Source organism: Periophthalmus magnuspinnatus, chromosome 13, assembly GCF_009829125.3.
Source record: "Periophthalmus magnuspinnatus isolate fPerMag1 chromosome 13, fPerMag1.2.pri, whole genome shotgun sequence".
NCBI lineage: Eukaryota > Metazoa > Chordata > Actinopteri > Gobiiformes > Gobiidae > Periophthalmus > Periophthalmus magnuspinnatus.
Window position 1 is genome coordinate 17,496,992 of NC_047138.1, and position 20,924 is coordinate 17,517,915.

General features: G+C 40.9%; 1 protein-coding gene across 1 annotated transcript; it reads right to left on the minus strand.

Moving 5' to 3' along the window:
- Positions 1-2,942: 2,942 nt before the first annotated feature.
- On the minus strand, positions 2,943-20,482 carry clip3 (CAP-GLY domain containing linker protein 3). The gene is made up of 14 exons (XM_033976535.2): positions 20,412-20,482; positions 17,799-18,124; positions 13,376-13,515; positions 12,997-13,090; positions 12,633-12,794; positions 11,797-11,915; positions 10,110-10,346; positions 9,454-9,589; positions 7,996-8,151; positions 6,784-6,909; positions 5,670-5,793; positions 4,853-4,917; positions 4,534-4,606; positions 2,943-3,740 (listed from the first exon to the last, which is right to left on the minus strand). The coding sequence occupies exons 1-14, from the start codon at positions 20,480-20,482 to the stop codon at positions 3,686-3,688; spliced, it is 1,884 nt and encodes a 627-aa protein (XP_033832426.2). The 3' UTR covers positions 2,943-3,685.
- Positions 20,483-20,924: the final 442 nt, after the last annotated feature.

Sequence of the window (20,924 nt, forward strand, 5' to 3'; positions counted from 1 at the left end):
GTCACAGGAATTCCTCCTGTTGTAGAGGAGTTGCAGGAGGTGGAGCAGAGCACCAGTCCCAGACCAGAGGACAAAATAGTCACAGAAGTTGCAGAGGAGGAGAATGAGGTGCAGAGGAGTCACAGGAGATGCAGAGGAGGAGTCACAAGAGGAGCAGTGAAGTCACAGGAGGAGTCACAGGAGGAACAGAGAAGTCACAGGAGGAGTCACAGGAGGAACAAAGGAGTCACAGGAGGAGTAACAGGAAGAGCAGAGGAGGAGTCACAGGAGGTACAGAGGGGGCCCAGACCGAAGGACAAAATAGGATGTGTAGATGAAGAAGAGAGGAGTCACAGGAGGTGTAGATGAGGAGCAGAGAGGTCACAGGAGTAGAAGAGGAGTTGCCGGAGGTGCAACGGAGGACCAGCACCAGACCAGAGGTATAAAATAGTCACAGGAGGTGCAGATAAGTCACAGGAGGTGCAGAGGAGGACCAGGAGATGCAGAGGAGGACCAGGAGTCACAGGAGCAGAGTGGAGGTGCAGAGAGAGTTTAAGGCCCTTTATTCTGCTAAACAGTTCTGCTTCCTCATTAAATATGCACTTAGCAACTTTTCTGGTGGAGATTCAGCTACCGGCTTGTCTCTGTGGAGATGTTTCTGCCTTGCCTAGAAGTTTCCACAGAATGGCATTACACAGCAGGCGACATCACCAGGCCAAGTTATAGGTCAAATGCATGTTTTTCTACAACATTTTGAAAAATAAAAACACTTGTAATGGAATGCAACGCAGATAAAATGCAAGACAAATACGTTTAATGCAATATTGTGGAACATCCAGGCATAACAACAACAGTATCTCCACAGAGTCAAGCCGGTGGTCAGCCCTCCATTAGAAAAGTTACACAGTGATTATTTAAATAGCCCGTATTGCACTATTTTATTTATCTCTGTTATAATGTTTCCTCATCAAAAAGATGAGTTCATCAAAAAGATGAGTGAGAAGAGTTCTGCTTTGTTTCATTCATACATGTTTAACGCACAAACGCTGCATATTTAGGCTAAGTTCATTTCTCAAACTGAAAACTTGTGATGTCATGTGGTAATACAGGAAGTGCTCCACTGTGTTTTTAAACTCCATACACCTTTACTAGAATCATTTGGACAATTTAACCAATGTAACATGGCTTAAAGCTCACAGGAGTCAATTTTGCATAACATAAGACCTTTAAATAAACGTACTAATCATAAACAGGCCTCGTTTTGTTTTGTTTTTTGTTTTTTTGGACAGGTGAATGAGACACAGACTCTGAAACATGAATACCTGCTTTATTGGGATACACTGGTGGTATTGTTCAAGGCGTTTTCATGTCACTGATATGAGCATGCATCACACCAAGGTTACATGTACACGAGGCTACAACAACAGCTGTTTGGCCCAAAGATACAAGAATACAGAACAGACTCTCACGTGTCTTCCCGCCAGCGGCCTGCAGACGGCGCCAACACTCTCATGTTTCCGCAAGTACTTTCATCTAAGTAGTTTACAGACACCATACTTTTACAGTAGGAGTCATATATTGTACAGTGTAATAGTACTCTTACTTGAGTAAAAGTTGTGGATCTTCTTTCCACTGTGAGTAACTCAACAAGTGACAAAAGCTTTATGTTGACAATATGAAATGATTTGAACATTGGTGTTTCCTGCAGGGCTCCTTCAGATATGATTTAATTTGTCTCAGTTTTGAAAATACCAGATTTGGTGCATTTTCTAACCTTTTATCCTTTCAGTTACATCAAATCAAATATCAGTCCATACAGTTACTCTTATTTGAGTAATAGCAAACATCATTAGTGATTATATAACTTTCAATACTCAATAAAAGGAAAAGTTACAGTAGTAGTAGTTTTACTTTACACACCAAGAAAACCAGGGCTCAGGAGAAGCGGCACAGACTAGGGAAGGTCCAGACTGGAGCTGAGGGGAGGTCCAGACTGGAGCAGGTCCAGACTGGGGAAAGTCCAGACTGGAGGAGGTCCAGCCTGGAGGAGGTCCAGCCTGGGAGAAGTCCAGACTGGAGGAGGTCCAGACTGGAGTAGAGAGGGAGGTTCAGACAGGAGAAGATGTTTAGGGGGGTGATCTGGAGATCTTTGGAGGGGGGGTATGGTATGGACAGCAACGGTGTCCGCCCACTACAAGGCTCTGGAAGTAAAATTACAACTCATTTTCCCCATAGATTTTCCGAGGTATAAAAAAAGGTCTGGTGGGAGGAGGGTGGAGTAATGTAATGTATAAACTGTGAAGTTACTTTTGGTCTTTGTCTATGGAGAAAATGAATGGGACACTGACATCCTCAGTGGACTTCAGAGTAGGCGGGGCTGTTGTACTCCACTTCTGTCTAAATGGGTTAATAACTTCAGACGAGGTGTTTCTATTATTAAGTTTTGGTCATGTGACATTTTCCTGTTCTAGGCACCATTTTAAGGACTCCTGACCTTTCAACAGATGACACCAACTCATTAGAATAATATACAAATAAACCAGCTGTGTGAGTAGTTCAGAGCACAACACAAACACTTTATATGTGTCAATAATGTACACTTAGTATCTTTAAAATCTGCCTCACCCTGATTGGTTAAACCCACCTGTCACTCACTCAGAGCGTGAAACAGACTGACCAATAGGAGGAGTGGGTGGGGAAAAGTACAGGCCACTGAATCACAATATATACATTTTCAGATCACAAGGTCATTTCAATAAACATATAATTGTTATGTTGCCTCCTCTTCAAACACATATGTAATTAGGTGGCACAGAGGGCGCTATACTGCCTCCCTGAAATTCTGTTCCAAGAGGAGGGCAACTTAGGCCAGAAGAGCTCGGGATTGTTTTGTCACAGCAAATTTTCAGTTCAGAGATTTCAAGATATTAAAGAACACATTATGCAAAATGGCCTTTTTTAGATTTTAACCATGTTATACTGTTGGCCCGTCATCAAAAACATACCTTGAGTTATATTTTTGTTTAATCCATTATTACAAAGTATGCAAAATGAGCACTCAAAAATGCTCTGTTCGCATTTTGTCTGGATTGTTGCATCACAGTTAAAAATCTAGACTTCTCCTGTGCAGTTTTTAAGTCCATAAACCATCATCAGACTCAATCTGCGCTTAAATTCATAGGGAAAAGGGCTTGTTTACTTTGCCATTGCTCATTCCTATGACAGCAGAGGAAGCTCTAACACTTAAATGCCTCACTGGAAACAAAGGTGAAGTTTCTAAAATATATTTTCCAAATGCAGACATTATTTTAAGTTATGAAATTAAGAAAACCTATCCCAGTGTGACCAAATCATGCTTAAAAGAGAATTAAAACAACAAGAATGCATAATATGTTCTTTAAATGTATTCTGACATTGAGATAATGCATCTCTATGGAGATTTTGTACATTTTGCCAATAACATGAAGTTCTGCCGTTTGATCGCGAGCTCTATAAGGGCCAACAGATTCCCCTGTACTGTCTGCTCTAAGCTCATCTGTGGTTCTCCTTGTCCTTCAGAGCTGTGCATGTGTAGCCGTGTGGTGTGTGTCTGATACAAGGCACTAATCTGCTGACAAATGGCTATAGTAAGAGGACTGTCTCAAACACAATGACACAGGTGTGAGGGGGGCCCGAGGGGGGGCCCAGTGGAGAGGGGAGGGGGAGGTTAGGAGTGCATCTCAGCGCGGAGCATCCAGGGGAACCAACAGCAGAACAGTAATCTGTAACACATGAGGAGATGGTCAGGAACAGGGAATAACCATGTGCTGGGCACTCCGGTCAACAGAACCATGACTATGACCGGAGGAGGAAAGTTAAATGCTCTTATTGTTTAAACTCATGGATTAAATCTGGGGTATGACACTTAAATGAGTAAAGTTTGTGTTTCACACCAAAGAGGAAACTGTAAAATCAGCATATTGTGACAAAATGAGACCTCTGCACATTGTCTGCTGCTGAGAATGAAGTGTTAAGTAGTAACAACAAAAGCTGTTCTAAAGCTGTGCATGTTCCCGAAAATGAATGCATGTGAATATTAACAATGTGCTTAAGGGTTTGTGAGAGCTAAAGACGAATTTAGACCGTTGTATTTCATACCTACTGACCATCAGAGGGTGGTGCTGAAAGCACTGAATGATTGTTTTTGCGGTCAGTTGCGATTCATAGATCCGTAATTACATTTGTAACCTACCTACTTCTTTCTGTGGTATGAAAGTCAGGTACCGCATCTTTAACAATTGTACACACATGAGTTTTCTAAAATCATTTTGCATACTTATGCAACATTAAGGTAATTGTTCTTCAGGCCTTTATGTGTGGGTTTCATGGGGATACTCTAGTGTATCCCATAGTGCACTTTAGTGTACTTTAGACTGCAGTGCTGCACTTTAAAGTAACTTGGTGTACTTTGGGGTACCCTGGGGTAGGCTACTCTGGTGTACTTTGGTGCACTTTGCTGTATTCAGGTGTACTTTGGTACTTTCAGATCATGTATGGGTATGGGTGAGTGTGTACCTGGATATGGAGCTGTCGGAGGTCAGATCCTTGGGAGAGTGCAGTGTGTTGAAGTTGCGCTTGGGTTGTGACACTGTAGACACACACACATAAACACATGTTATGTTTCAATGCTTCTTGGGCTGATTACATTGACTAACTTCCTAGAGACTGATCTTAAACTTAACAATAGTCACTAATTGCCTAACCTTAACCTATACTTACACCTTTAACCATTTTAGCCTATGTCCCTGATCAGTACCTTTCTGGAGTACTTTGGCCTGTGGATTATTTAGTAAAGTATTCATGTAAAGTGAAGTAAAAAGTACTTAGCACTTACTAGTAACTTGGTGAACCTTTTTAACCATGGAGTCGTTCTGTGAGGCGTCTTTGGGGCCCCCGATTCTGAACACGCAAACACACACAGAGTAAAGCACACAGGGGTCAGGCCCAAGGACAAAGGCAGAATAGAAACTTTGATGATGTCATAATTACAGATGAAAGGCAGCGGCCTATTCATAAGTTTCTGCTTCCTGTTTATGAGGTGACAGTGGACTTTTGACCATTCAAATGATAGAATATTTTGTTCTGAATTGTTGATTGCTATGGCCACGGTGCTAATTTTTCACCACTCTGAAACACAACTGTATGGGAGATTCACTGTTTTAGGAAGAAATCTCCAAACTTATGATCCACAAATGTTGAACCTTTTTATTATTTGTTTGGGATTGGCTCCCTTCAGCTGACAGCAATCACGTATTTGGGGTTGAATAATGCCAACACTTTCTGAAGCACTTGTGAAATAAATAATTTAAATTTTGTTTATTTTTACTGACAAGAAGATGTTGAACTTTGTGTCAGTTTTGTTTCATGTGGATAGGCCAAGTAATTACAGAGATATTAATCATAAACCAGGTCAACACATCTGCAGTCTACAAACAGTTATACAGCAAATTCCACCATAGAACTCTGTCCTGTCCTCCAGCTCAGTTTAAATTACAGGAATTAGACAAATTTGTGATGTCAAGTGAGCCCAACCTAGCACTGCATCTTTGGCAACTTATAAAAAGGCATTCCTAAAACTCAAAACAAATGGTTAAACTAGCTTTTTGAGGCTACTTTAATAACAACAGTCTAATGAAAAATGAGATCCTGACCTTTGAACTCGTGATGGCGGGGCAAACACGCCATATTTGGGCAGACAGCTGAAGTAGCGCACTCCAAACACAGAGCCGTCATGTTTGCCTGTGGGTTTGTCCAGCTCGATACCAAACCAGTCACCTGTCAAGACACAGGGCAGCAGGTTAAGACAAGGAAACACACTGGAAACATTTTATTTAGCAGTTTTCTACTCTCAAGGCACACTTTACATCAAAGAACCACGCATCCCTTCACACACACACTTATACACCAGTGTACACATACAGTAGGGGCAAGGTGTTTTAAATGTCTTGCCACAATGACAGCATCTATCTGTGGATGCTGTGGATCAATGGATCTGATTGGTCAACCAGTGATAGTGGTCAAGAGCAGGATTGGAACCACCAACCTTCGGATCAGAGGACAAACACTCTACCAACTGAGCAACTGTCGCCTCAATAGAATACAGTGCAATAATATCATCAATCATGTTAAAAAGAAAGACAATGATCATCTTATTATAGATTATAACAAAAATTCCATGGAGAGTCTATTTTTGGGAGAAAAAGTTACATACTGTGGGTTTAAAGCTTTTTGGGGGTATTTAGTATTAAACAACAGTATACATAAATCAAACAGCTTAATAGCAGAAACTGGCCCATTGACTTTCTGTTAAAAAACTAGAGCAGCAGATTTTCATTCATGTGTTTTTATTGTTGAAAATATGTGACTCTGAATGTGAATAATCACAAATGTAGGGCAATAATTGAATGAGCTAATGATGACAGAACACTGTTATAACTTGTTAAAATCTCATAAAAGTCAATTTTACGCAATATGTTCATGGCTCATATAGTCATTGGACAGACACGTCCTCCAGCTCCTCTGGTGGGACCCAAGGCGTTCCCAGGCCAGCCGAGAGACATAGTCCCTTCAGCATGTCCTGGGTCTTCCCCGGGGCCTCCTCCTGATGGGACATTCCCAGAACACCTGTCTGTTTACTTTATTATTTTGGGAGTGATAATGGTGACACAGAATTTCACTATGGTCTCATGCCTGAGTTCGACTGGGCTAAAGCAGACCAAAGTGGGATAAAGCAGCCCAAAATGTGCCAAACCCATTCCTTCATACCTGGGGCAAACTCTGTCTTCCCATAGAACCGCACTACTCCCAGCTTCTGTCCTGCTACCAGCACGTGGTCTCCCAGCTCCGCCACGCCCCCTTCTGGAGGCACACAGGACGACTTCTTCCTCTGCCCTGTACAACAGAAGCTGCTGTCACACAACTGTATTGCTCCACACACAATCATAGAATTTCACGTCAAAGTCTTACACGGAGGGCAGAATTACTCTCCCTCACAGTAAGAATGCACCAAAAAAAACTAGGAATGCACTAATTCAATACTAGTCATGGATATCGGCAACAATCTAGAAAAAAAATCGCTGGATCGGATATCGGCTTGGCTAAGACTATTTTACTGGCTGTACTTGGCACAGAAAGTAACTTTTATTTATACAAAGCTGTTCTGTTGTTGCTTGAGAGATAAAAAACAGCTAGGTAACGTATTTCAGTTCAGTTCAGTTTTGTTAGTTTAAAGGAAATAAATGCTGCTCAGTCTCTGCTTGGTTTCGGCTGATATCATAGTAGTGAAATTGGTATCAAAATTGAAAAGCTGGATTGGTGCATCCTTTAAAAAAAAACAAATTTAATTAAATACGACATGTTTAATGCCATACTGTGGAACATTTCAAGCAAGTTAACATCTCCCTGGACATACACATGAAGGGAAAAAAAAACTTATATAAAAATGTAACTGAACTCTAGATAGTTCATAGTTCCACAGACATTATCCTTAAACCAGGTCAAAACAACATACCCTTTAAAATGTCATCAGAAAGTTTAAAATTCCAGAATGGAGACGACTGGTGAGTGAAAGTGAAATAGGCCATACCATATTTGTAAAGATCATTTTTTTTCTTTTGCCAAAACTAGCTTCAATTTTCATAATTTGCGATATTGTTTGGTAGAGGTGGGACAAGACAGAATTCCCATGTGAATGAGATGTGGTTTTGATAGAATTTATAATAAATAAATTGTGTGGTCCACTTCGCAATTTTGGCCCTTTTTTTTTTTGTCATTGAATACTTTGCTATCATTGTTGTAATGCTTTTTTGGAACTACACATGGAGAAAACACAAGATAATTTTTTTGCACAATACTATCTTCTGAGATCTTGTCCCATCCCTATTCTTTAGTTAATTTATACAGTGAAATCCCTTCATGTTGCTCTTCACTTTTTCCTCCAGTTGCTTTCATTGTGGAATGTATTATGTGTGTGCTCACATTTGTCCTTGTCTCTCTCTTTCTTGTCCTTCTCCTTCTTCATCTTGGCAGCGAGGCGAGAGGCCAGGTCCATGTGTGGAGTGCGGGGGGTGGAGGTGACCGAGGAGGGTGTCTGGACCTCAACTTTGGAGATCTTAGACACTGGAGTGAAGATACCTGTAACACCACACAGAGCATAAGTCAGGGGACATATCCAAAACTGTTGTTCTCACTATGGTAAAGTATGAAATTTGGTTGCTGCTTCACTTCCAACTCAACCAAGCTTCCTTGTTACCTGATAAAGATGATGATGGTGATTTTTATTTATTTATTTTTGGTAGTGTCATTCTCATGGCTTTACCAGTCTTGAAAAATATGCTGGCATTGACCCAGCATTAAAGTTGCACTATGCAACATTTTGGCACTTGTCTGCATGGAAAAGTTATTTCTTCTTCTTCTGTATGACATGAGCTTATCTAGCTCCATGGAAACAACCACGTGATTACCAGACCTCATCGGTGTATGGTTTCTTTTCTTAGAGATTAAAAACCTATAATTGAATAAATGCAGAAATGTGGAAATTCCTGGCAAAGGAATAACATCTTCATAGGGACAAGCAGGAAAGGGACACCCACAAAAAGTTACACCGGGCACCTTTAAGTTTGGGTTCTTATGACTGCAAAATGATTTTCATACAAGAGTCAACTGAACTTCTGATGGAAAAATAGGCCGTGAGCTTTTTAAAATCCTCTTTGCTCCAACTGGCTCAGACTCACAAGTGACATTTGGGCAAAATGTTGTTCTATATCCAATGCCCATGGGCTTTTCAAGTGCTTAAAATGGCAGGAATTTGAATTTTTAATTCAGAACTCCGAGACAGTCTACTCGAGTGAGTTCATGATGAGAGGAAACTACTCTCCTTCAATATTTGATTTGGTTAAATGTTCTCAAAATGGCACCCATGTGACTGAAACTCATGAATATATCTTCTATGCTAATGGTCCTAACAAAAATATTACACTACGGTATGTATCACTTTGTCTGAAATGTTCCACAGTATAGTATTAAACTAATCAAACAAACATTTATTAAAGGTCTTATATTACACAAAACCTCAAAAGCAGTTGTTTTTTTCATTCACACATGTTTGTGTTTTATTATTAGTCTGTCTACATCTCCAAAGATCAAAATGCTGTATTCCAGAGAATTCCCTGTGATGTCATTTAGTGGTATTTTTCAAGTTAATTGCTACCTTCTACCTTTTTTTTACTTTATGGAGATAGTTAAGTATAATGCCATATTGTGGAACATTCCAGACAAAGCTATACAATCTCCTTGGAGACGCTAAAGTAGCATGTCCTCCTCTAGAAAAGTTCCATAGTGGATTTTTAAAAAGTGCATAGGTGCATACAAAAGCCATTAAGTTGATTTATAAATGCCTTCACTTGATTTGTTATTAAGCACGCAGAGCCGACTCACCAAGTTTGGGGGGGCAGATGAAGTAGCGGACTCCCCCTACACTGCCATCGTTTTTCCCCTCAGCTTCATCTAGCTCCACCCCCACCCACAGCCCACTGGCAAACTCTGTGGGCCCGCAGAACCGGAGAGTGCCCACCTGAGAACAGAGGAGCAGAGGAGAGGGTCAGAGGAGCAAAGGAGCAGGGCAGAGAAGCAGAGGAGAGAAGCAGATGGAGCGGAGGATGCAAAGGAGCACAGGAGAAGGGCAGAGGAGAGGATCAGATGGAGCAGAGGATGCAGAGAATAGGGTCAGAGGCACAGAGGAGAAGGTCGGAGGAGCAGAGGATGCAGAGGAAAGGGTCAGATGGAGCAGATGAGAGAAGGAGAGGGTCAGGAGCAGAGGAGCAGAGGAGCAGAGAAGAGGCTCAGAGGATACAGAGAAGGTCAGAGGAGGGGATCAGAGAAGCAGAGGAGATTGTCATAGGAGATGTGGATGCAGTGGAGGGGGTCAGAGGAGCAGAGGAAAAGGTCAGAGAATGCAGAGGATAGGGTCAGAGGAGCAGAGGATAGGGTCAGAGGAGCAGAGGATGCAGAGGAGAGGGTCAGATGGTTGGACAGTAGGAGGACACAGACGAGATGTTTGGACACTAGGAGGATACATTAATGAGACAGTGGACCTTCTGATTGTCCAGCAGCACCCGGTCGCCCAGCTTCAGGCCCATGGAGGAGAGCATGAGAGTGCCGGGGATGTTGTCGTAGTTGGGTAGAGTCACGCGGGGCAGGTTGCAGCTCAGAGGAAGCGCGTCCTGGAGGATCTGTCTCAGCTCTTTGGCCACCAGCGCTGCCTCGGCCTTGTCCAGGCTCATGTCCATGGGGTCCGGGACCACCTCTGCAGGCACCTGGCCCCGCTCATTCTAAACACACAATGCTCAAATGTATGTTTTTGTTTTGTTAAACGCGCTATACCTGATCTTAACAACAACTTGCAGGCTAACACACACTTCCTGGTCACTGAACAATAAAACACTTTTTAATTAGATGCAGACAGTACAGACATTTTGTCTTCAAGAGCTGCGCATACAATATATCTGTACTGGGGCAAGACACATATTGCTCAAATGCATGGCAAAAAAGTACAATTTTGAGTAAAAGCGCAAAAAAACAGCACAGTGTTAGGACAGTAGTAGTAGTTGTAGTAGTAGTAGTAGTAGTAGTAGTAGTAGTAGTAGTAGTAGTAGTAGTAGGAGCAGGAGTAGTGGTAGTAGTGATAGCTGTGGTAGTTTTTTGTTACCTTTGCAAAATAGATGTATAAAAATTGTCCTGTTCTTTTTACATGTAATGTGTTATTGTATGGGTTTATATTCATTTATATTACAGCATTACACCTAAAAAGAACAAATGAAAATTAAATCAATTATTATATACTTAAAGGGCCTGTACCTGACTTTGTCCCATGTATTTGAGCAAAATGAGTCTTGTCTCAGTACAGATATATTGTATAGGCAGCTGTGGAGGAATGGAATAAGTCCAATGTGTACATCTGACAAGTCCAGTGTGTGTGTCTGCATCTAATTATTTCATTGTCTGATAAACTGCAAGTGTGCATTGGCATTCTAGTTGTTGTTAGCATTACCGAGACAACAAAACTCCGCTCTGGTCTGTGAGAGTTGTGAAAAGTGCTTATAAACTCATCATGGTGAATAATTAGGATGCTGAAAATGCATAAGATAAGTGAGGAATAACATTACACCACTGCAAAACGTCTGAAATAAACTAGTGCTGTTTTTCATGTTTTTGAGCCTTTAACTAATAAATTCTACATCTATGAGCACCCCAGTATTTTGTTTAAGATTGTCATTACCTCAATATTTGATATTTAGGTAAAACAAATGTAAATTTTCTGGTGGAGTTTCTATCCTGTCTGCTTGTCTCAAAAGAGATGTTTTTGCTTTGCATGGAATGTTCCACAGTACGGCATTAAACGTATTCATCTCAATGGAGCCAAGCAGGTGATACCATCAGGCCAAGTTACAGGTCAGATCTGTAGAGAGGACCCACAGTAATACTTTTTTTTCAAGGTATTTTTGAGCAATAGACACACCTGTAGTTTAATAAATGCAAGATATATGAGTTTAATACAATAATGTTGAACATTCCAGTCCAAGTTATTACATCTCAAGGGAGACAAGCAGGTAGAAAAGCTCTACTAGTGCGCCTTTAATTAGCAGTTTTCCTTGTTACTGTATATGTGTGTATGTGTGAAAAAAAACATATTTAAAAATATAATGAGAAAATCTAGTGTGAGTGAGTTTGTCACTGTTGCCTGTTGGCTGTGCTGGTGCTGGTGCTAGTTCTGGTACTTACCCGGACAGTGGGATTGGCCCCGTGCTCCAGCAGACACTTGGCAGCCCCCAGGCACAGGTTAGAGGCTGCGATGTGGAGGGCTGTGCCATAGTGGAAGTCACTGCATGTGGAGTTCAGCACTGGGGAGACAGGTTTAACAGACCGTTGGAGGCAATTACAGTGTGAGTACTACAGGATAATGCTCTAGTACAACTCTACTAGATATTGGATGTAATACAATGAATGACTGTATCTGTACTGACAAACAGAAAACTTTTTCAAATTATAATCATATATATATATATATATATATATATATATATATATATATATATATATATATATATATATATATAAAAGTATTTATAACATTTTAAGTGAGAAAAATCTTGGAGTATTTACGGTCAACAGCACACCCAGTTTTGTGGCTAGTGAGTCATGCTTTCTCTGGGGGCCTCCTAGTGGCTATTATTGTCTTGTGTATGTGGTGAATTTCCTTACAACCTATGATTATCAAACAGACTTTTGTGTTACTAAACAAAAACAAGGTCTGGACACACGGACTGGGAATGAAATGCCCCTAGTGGCTTGTGAGGCCTTGCACATTTGCTCTGACTGCAGAAGGCATGAAACTGTAGCATACAGATCATTTTACATTTTGTTTTAAAATAATAAGGTAAGCCCAGTCTACAGTAAATACAGAGCAGTGGGCCGCTATAGGTGACAACAGGAATCTTCAGAGCACTCAAATTTGGGACTACAGGATAACTCACATATGCAGAAATCACTCTAAATGCAATTGTGATTAAGTTAACAATGATGCAACACTGTTACAGCATACTAAAACTTGGGAGTACCTCTAGGCTTGGCTGCTCGCAGCAGCACGCGGATGAGCTCGGGGACGTCAAAGTACGCAGCATAGTGCAGAGCGTTCATGTTTGTCCAGCGGCTCCTCAGGCTCACATCAGCCCCCAGAGACAAGAGCTGTGAGGTGAGGCGCAGAGCGGCCCCTGGCTCCCCTGTACACAGGACACAGTACATCAGAGAGGAGCTTTGAGGGCTCCTGGGGCCCCTGTACACAGTACATCAAATAGGAGCTGTGAGGACCCTGGCTCCCCTGTACACAGGACATAGTGTTCATGACAGCAGCAGAATGTTGTGATGTCACATGGCCCCTGTACAGTGATCCAGTGTGGCCCTTAGCAGATGTACAGCTCTTACCGACTCCGTGGGCCCCGGCCTTACAGCTGTAGTGGAGCAGGGTCATGTCTGTGAGCCCGTCGCGGTCGTTCACATGACAACCGCGCTTCAGAATCTGACAGGGACAAAGCAGAGGTACTATGTATAGCATGATTTGTATTTTATACAGGACAAGAAGGTTGTGTTACAATCACAACACAAATATGGTCACCTCAGGAGGATTTTGTGCTTTGTGGGGACCAAAATCAGGCCCTCCATGAGATAAATCCTTCAGTATTAGATCAACAACATTGTTCTTTATAATGGAAGATGAAATTGTTCTTTATAATGGAAGATGCAAGTCAATGTAGTGTCCCCTAACATAAGGTGTGTGTGTGTTTGTGTGTGTGAGGGCCCCTACCTCAGAGCCGATGATGTCGATCTTGTGCTGCACCTGGGGGACCCACTGCCTGACAATAGCAAACAGCTGAGGGACGGTGGTCTGGGGGTCAGTGAGGATCTGGTAACAGCCGGGGTCATTGGGGTCAAAGAAGGTGAAGGCTGCAACACATGTTGACAGTACCATATCAGTACACTCTACTGTAACTGAAAGGGACATCTGGGGTTTTTCAGGCCATATGATATCTGATATTGTCTTGCTCTTGATATCCAATATTTGCAGGTATTGATATATTAAATATAAGGCAAGGCAAGTTTATTTGTATAGTACAATTCATACACAAAGTAATTCAAAGTGCTTTAGAGAAAGACATTAAAATCACATTACAAACTAATCAAACTGTAAAAAATCATCATAAAATGAACAAAGAGAAGAGCACAGAAGAGTGAGTGCAGAAGAGTGCAAAAATCTTTCAGTCATACGCACAGCTAAACAGAACTGTTTTGAGCCTGGATTTTAACATTGTGAAAGTAGAGGCCTGTCTCACATCTTCCAGGTTTTTGTTGCATAAAACTGAAACTTTGATTTCCCATGTTTAGTCCTGACTCTGGGCACCAGCAAGAGGCCGGTCACTGAAGTTCTCAGAGTGCGAGATGGTTCATATGGCACAAACATGTCAGAGATGTACTTTGGTGCTAGGCCATGGAGAGACTTGTTCACAAGCAGAGCTGTTTTAAAGTCTATTCTCTGAGCCACAGGAGCCAGAGCAGAGACCTGGGCAGCAGCATTTTGGATTTACTGCAGCTGTCTTAATGGTTGTTTGGAGAGGCCAGTGAGCAGGCCATTATAGTAGTCTAACCTACTGGAGACAAATGCATGGATAAGTCTCTCTTTTGACAGTATACCTTTGATTTTTGCAATGTTTTTGGAGGGTAAAAACCTGCAGGGAAGGCAACGTCCACAAATTAAAGTAAAGTAAAGCTGTAGTAAAATAATCACAAAATAAGTTTTCACTTAACATTCACAAAAACATTTACAAATGTATGAACGTGTGGGGCGACAGTGGCTCAGTGGTTAGAGTGTTGGTCCCCCAACCCGAAGGTCGGAGGATCAAGTCCCGCTCAGACCAAGTTCTGTCGTTGTGCCCTTAGGCAAGACACTAAAATATGATATAAAGTAGATTCATGTGTGTGAAATGTTCAATGTTCATGTGACCCACAAGTCAACACTGCACTCTGGGAGGCTTTAAAAGTATAGAAGTTATCTACTGTCAAGATCAGCCGCTCCATGCAAAATAATACAACCCAAATGACAATGGCCCATGGCAGCTTCCAGAATAAAGTGAATAATGACTGAGTAAACAGCCTCTAAGAAATGCACCTGCACCTGTTTAAATGTTTTATACGGACGTGTATACTTGTTTGTTTTTCTGCTTGTATTGTATTTTAAACAGGGCGCACATGAAAAAGAAAGCCTAAGTGCTCTCATTTTCCCCTGTATAAATAAAGATAAAGAAAAGAAAAGAAAGAAAAGAGTATCTGTCGGGACGTAACATCTAATTTATAATTTTAAGTGATGTAAGTGGAAGGACAAAACATACTGGTATTTTCAAAGGAGAGACACAAAAATGAGACAAACTAAATTATATTTGAAGAAGCGGTGCAGCTTTGCTTTAGGTGGGAGTGAAGTGTGGAGAATGGAGGGTCGACTATAATTGTCGACTAATTATATAATGAATAACTCTTGTGCCTACAGAATATAACAGCCCTGTGTAATGGCCTTGTGTAGCCCCGTGTTTAAAACTAAGACAGAGCCACATTATTTACGTGTAATATTCTCTTGGTCATTCGTCTGCTATTTGTACCTGATTTTCAAACAGTGAAAGGAGGAAGTTGTTTTTTAAATCTACAAGCTCTCACAAACCCTTTTGCAAAGCACTAGTGTTTACATGCATGATGTTTGTCCACTAGCATAGCGTTAGAATGGTGTTTTCAGACACAGAAGTAAAGCAGGGCGGGTCACCTCTGCACAGTCAAACAGCTCTCCTCCCAGTAAATTGTATAGTTATGCACGTGGCACTTTTGTACTAGTTTGCGACTGATAAAAAATGTTTTAATTAGCAGAAAACACAATGCAACAACTATCTGATTTTGTCAAACAAAGAGGAAAGTTGTGTAATGTAGCTTAAATGGGTTAAAATTGTATGAAGAAAAGAAATAGTGCTGCTACGATTAGCGCTGTAGTTTTTATTTTAACTGCATGATTTTCTAACAGACTGTAATATGAACTGCTAAACTACTCCAAGAATCCCAGGGATTAAAACAAGATTGTAGAGGTCTAAATTACAGGGTTAGCAGCTTTTACACAGAATAAGAGCCTATGGAGACACAGGGAGGGCATCTGACACACAGGGAGGGCATCTGACACACAGGGACATTTCAGAACATGATGGTAAAGGTCTAACACTACAGGGCTAGCAGCTTTTACACAAAATAAGACCCCAGGGAGAGACAGGCATGGCAGCTGACAGACAGGAAGGGCATCTGACACACAGGGACATTTCAGAACATGTTTGTAGTGGTCTAAACTACATTGTTAGTAAATTATACAAGAGGTTATATAAGATGTTTTATTCTGTTGTTTGCAGAGTAAATGAGGTGACTTATATAGCTGATGTTTTTGTGAATGGCTTAAATAGCTGATGTTTTTGTGAATGGCTGATAGCGTTTTGGATTAGTTTGTCCTGATAGAGAGCTGTGGAGGATCAGGGCCCAAAGGGATGGCAGGGTCTGTCTTTTCTCTATATATTCCTGACTGTACAACCGTACCACCATGTTATCTATTATCATGTTTTATTACATGTTACCATTTTCCTGCTGCTCTTGAACTGTGCGGTGCAATACTGGAATTATTTAATTCTGGACTAATAAAGGCATATCTTATCTTATTATAATAAACTAATTACAAATACTTGCTAGCACTGTCAAATATATCAAACTACTGAAAATCAGATACTAATCGAGCATAAAACCAGTATCAAAACTAGATACTCATTTGAGCAGGTATCGATACTAAAAAGTCACATTCACAGGACAGAAATGAAAATTTCCTGAACAGCGTTAAAATGATCTTGAGCTGTATCAGAACAAGTATAAGCCCACATAGACTAGTATACGTCCATGGACCACTATGGAATCTACTTGGACGACTGAGGGATTACACAAATATACGGTCACATGGAATAGAAAAGAAAGTATTATTATTTAATGTTGAAAACCACATGCTAAGAAAGAGTATTTTTATTATCATCATGGTATTGTAATCGGTATTGAGAATCAAGTTTGTTCCTTAGTGTCAAAATAGAGTTTGAAATTTCTGTATCGTAACAACACTAATACTCATGTCACTGTAACTGAGAAACTGTATTTTTTTTTAGATGATTTTTAAACATGCACCTGTACTAGTAGAGTATCATGTTGCAAGATTTATCACGATCAAATCAAAATCACTTCTTTTAAGTAATTTCCTCCACAAACAGCAAAATCTCTGTCTTATTCTGCATCAAAACTGCTAACCCTGTAGTTTAGATCTGTACAAACATGTTCTGAAATGTGAATCTTGTATTAGTTTGTCAGTTCTCCTTGACGTGTTTAAAATGTGAACTTTGAACAGAATCCTTTTATCAAAACATAAATTACAAATCTAAACACAATTGCAATGTCTGTCAGAAAAATTACAATTTGCTATTTTTCCCAAATGGTTCAGCCCTAGTATTTATTAGGTATATTACATTTGCAACTATAGGAGCAACTGAGAGCAGCAGTCGTCCTAATCCATGACTGTTTCACCGTTGTCTCTGCTCCTCTCCATCCACGGGTTTCAAAATGATGGAAAATAAGAACCGTTGTCATAGCAACTAACACTTAAAAACTAAAGGTTATATCTTTTGAATGGTAAAAAGCCATCAAAATGTCACCAATAACTCATTGAATTAATTTCAGAAAATTTAAGGCACAGCATGTAACTTTTTTGAGGTAGCACATCTGCATGATTTCATGGAGATACAAAGTTAAAACCATACTCTAGAACATTCTCCATGGAGACAGATAAGCTTTATGCCATACTGTGGAATGTTATAGCTGAACAACATTTCCATGGAAACAAGCAGGAGGAGGCCCTTCTCCAGGCCAAATAAGAGTAAAAAATAGTCTATTTTTGAATAAAAAGTTGCACTACTGTGGCTTAAAGTTTAATAAGCTTTACTATGGAACATTCCAGGCAAAGCAACAGCATATCAATGGAGACAAATGGACCCTCCACCATAAAAAAGTTTCACAGTGTACCTTTAAATCAGTTACTAGTCATATCTCCATTCCAAACAACGGTGCTAATTATGGATATATTTTGCTGTATTGTATAGCACATGCTTACAAGAAACCCCTACCATAGTCTTTGGGCAGTGGGGCGAGGGCAGAGGGGTGTACTTTGGGTCGACGTCTCTCCTGCCCTGGGTCCACAGGGACATACTCAGGGAGAGACTGGTCCTCTGGCATGTCCCTCTCATCTGCAGGCACATCCCCCTCATCCTCCCCATCCTCCTGCATGTCCCTGTCCTCCGGCTCTGGCTCCTCCTGTGCGTCCTCTGGCTCGTCTCTGTCCACCTCAGGCTCCTCCTGCTCGTCCTCTGTGTCTCCGTCCTCACTCCTCCGGACCGCCTCCTCCTCCTGTCTCTCTGTCACAAGTTCCTCCTCTTTTGTCATGTTTGTGGACCTTAAAATTGCAAATTACAGGTTAGACTATACATTTCGGAAAAACACAATAAACATCATTATATCAACATACTAAAAATAATTTTAAAAATCTTCCTAATTTCACTTCCTGACTGGACACGGGTAGCAGATATGACATACATAGAGGTAATTCCATAACTATTGCCTCCAGCAACCAGAACGTAAACAAAGGCCAAAACTAGTCTATACTGCACAATAGCTATGATTAGACTAAATACGTTTTAGTTTTCTCTGCATTTTGGATTTTTTTGTGTTGATGACATAGGTAGAGGGATTCTGCTTTAGAACTCATATCCACTTCCTGTTGACCTATTTTTGTACTTTTCTTCTCATCTTTTTCTTCACAAACTGCCACTTAACTGTTAAACATTTACCACAGGTACTATTCTACCAAAAGCCCAAAGGCTGTTGTGAGATTTAGCTCGTGTTATAATATTGTTACCTCCTCAAATACATACCCGGAGTTGTATTTTGTTTCATTGATATGTTTAAGTAACCCTTTATTATTAGTCTGATTACATCTCCAAAGGTCAAGCTGCTTTGTTCCAGCTTGTCATGAAGTTGTAGTTTTCAATTTAACAGCTATCTTTTACATTTTGTTCAGTAGAGATTGGCAATTCCAGTGCTGAAGTCATCCAAATGATTCTAGTGAAGCTGTATGGAGTTTAAAAACATAGTTGCGCTACATAACATCATAACAGAGTGTTTTCTGTTTGAGAGAAGAACTCAGCCTAAATATGCAGGTTTTACATGTTGAACGTGTGAATGAAACAAAACACAACTCCAGGCATGTTTGTGATGATGAAACAACATTATAACATAGATCAGAAAATAGCATAATATTGGCCCTTTAAGGAGAGAACAAAGAACTATTGCTTCGGCTATAATTAATATTCTGCACAGCCTAATGTGGAAAAACAGCTAGTGCGTTCATCTATTCACTTACAAGATGTAACGGGCAAGAATGAGGGCAGATGGAGCTTAGCAGTTTGGGCGGCAGAGGCTCAGTGGTCAGAGCATGCAACAGTAGTTCAGTTGGTAGTACGGTTTGTACACTGATCCGAAGGTTGGCTGTTCAAATCTCGCTTGCTCTTAACATAAACATCATTGCTTGAGCAGTCAGATCCAATCACCCACAGCTCCCACAGATGAATGCTATCATTGAGTAAGACACTTACAGTAAAGTGTAAAGTGCTTTGAGTTCCTTGAGGGTGGAAAATGTATAAAAATGTGACCATGGCCATAAGACTGCTGTTGACAATTCTTCATCAATATCACAGCATTTAACATTTTAAACAGTTCTCAAAAATGTCAGTAAAATATGTACTCTAAATTTTTAAAGTGATATTTAAATACTTAAGTAGGTCTGGGGTTTTATGTGATACATTTACTTTTATTTGAGTAATTACTCCTGCATCTGTACTTATACTTAAGTAACAAAACTGAGTACTTCAGCCATCATCGATAGCTTGAACGGCTACTCATCCTCAGTTTGGATTGCTATGATTTCTGTCCAGCCAACGCCAAAGACTCCATATTTGACTAATTAAATCTGAACGTGGCCACAACGTGCGTCAACAACACCGTGCAGAAGAGCCAATGAAGCTTATTACAAACATTGGAAAAAAACAAAACAAAAACCTAACCACACAAACGCTGCTTAAATATTAACTGGAATTAATAGGCTGTGATTAATTACGGGATTTGGAGGTTTATTTTGACAAAACGTGACGTAGAGCGTGATGCGGATGGCGGCCATGGCACCTTCCCCAAGTCTCCATTTTCCACACGCACCAAAACAACCACAAAGTCATCCACCAAACCGGGCTCTACGCTGCCCCTATCCCAGCCGTCACGACCCAAGTCCCCGCGGCAGACAGGACGCTGTGGTCACAGTCACAGAAACCACTCCTCCTCTCATCCATCCATCCATCCGCTGCCCGTGCCAAAGTGCGTAGTCCGGGCCTCTTGGTTCACGCCCCAAAATACGCACGAAACCCCGCATACGGATGGAGACAAACACCCTCAGAGCTCCAGAACATCACCACACCGCTGCACCGCCATTTGACGCTGATTCTACCTTTGCTTGAGCCTTTGTATATCACGCGTCTGTCCCTACGCTACCTTATCTCCCCCTGAACGTAACTCTATTGTCTCTCACGTATCATTATGAAAACACCACAAATCGCGCCGTGTCTAAAGATGAACCCGTGTCTCAGAATGTCGTCAAAAGCAGGTCGTGATAAAGCAGGATTTGAGGCATTTACCTGAGCCGCGGATGCTGCGAAGATGTGCTGCCGTCCGCGCGCCTCGGTGATGCTCTGTGCCCACTGCGCATGTGCGTTTGCTCCCCTCCGCTTCAGCGCGCGCACCTGCATTCACAATAAGCACGTCCACGCTTCAGCTGCAAGTCTGTGGATCAATCCAGAAGTCTACGTTTGAGACGCATCAACAAAGTGTGAGAGATAGTACAGATGAATCAGCAGTGTTGCAAAGTACCTGCATACATGTACCGAGAATATGCATTCAGAATACTAATTTTGAGTAACTGTATTCAGGTAGTTATTCTTTCATTTGGTGGTATTCAGAATACAGTTACTTTTCTAAACTGAAATTAATACATGGCGGCTCTTGGTCACAAAATTAAGGCTTTAAACTGCACGATATTATAGAAAAATATAAAACATTGCTCTTGCGGTGAGTGTATGTATATTTTTTCCTTCTTCAATTAGCGATGAATAAATTCAGAACAGTCAAACAAACATAATACTGTTTTTAAT

Excerpts from the sequence above, each read along its gene's own strand:
- clip3 (XM_033976535.2), bottom strand. The coding sequence starts at position 20,482 with ATGCGCAGTGGGCACAGAGCATCACCGAGGCGCGCGGACGGCAGCACA. Across the intron at positions 13,516-17,798 it reads CCCACTGCCCAAAGACTATG|CCTTCACCTTCTTTGACCCC; the intron begins GTAGGGGTTTCT and ends CATGTGTTGCAG. Across the intron at positions 12,795-12,996 it reads GGCCGGGGCCCACGGAGTCG|GGGAGCCAGGGGCCGCTCTG; the intron begins GTAAGAGCTGTA and ends TCCTGTGTACAG.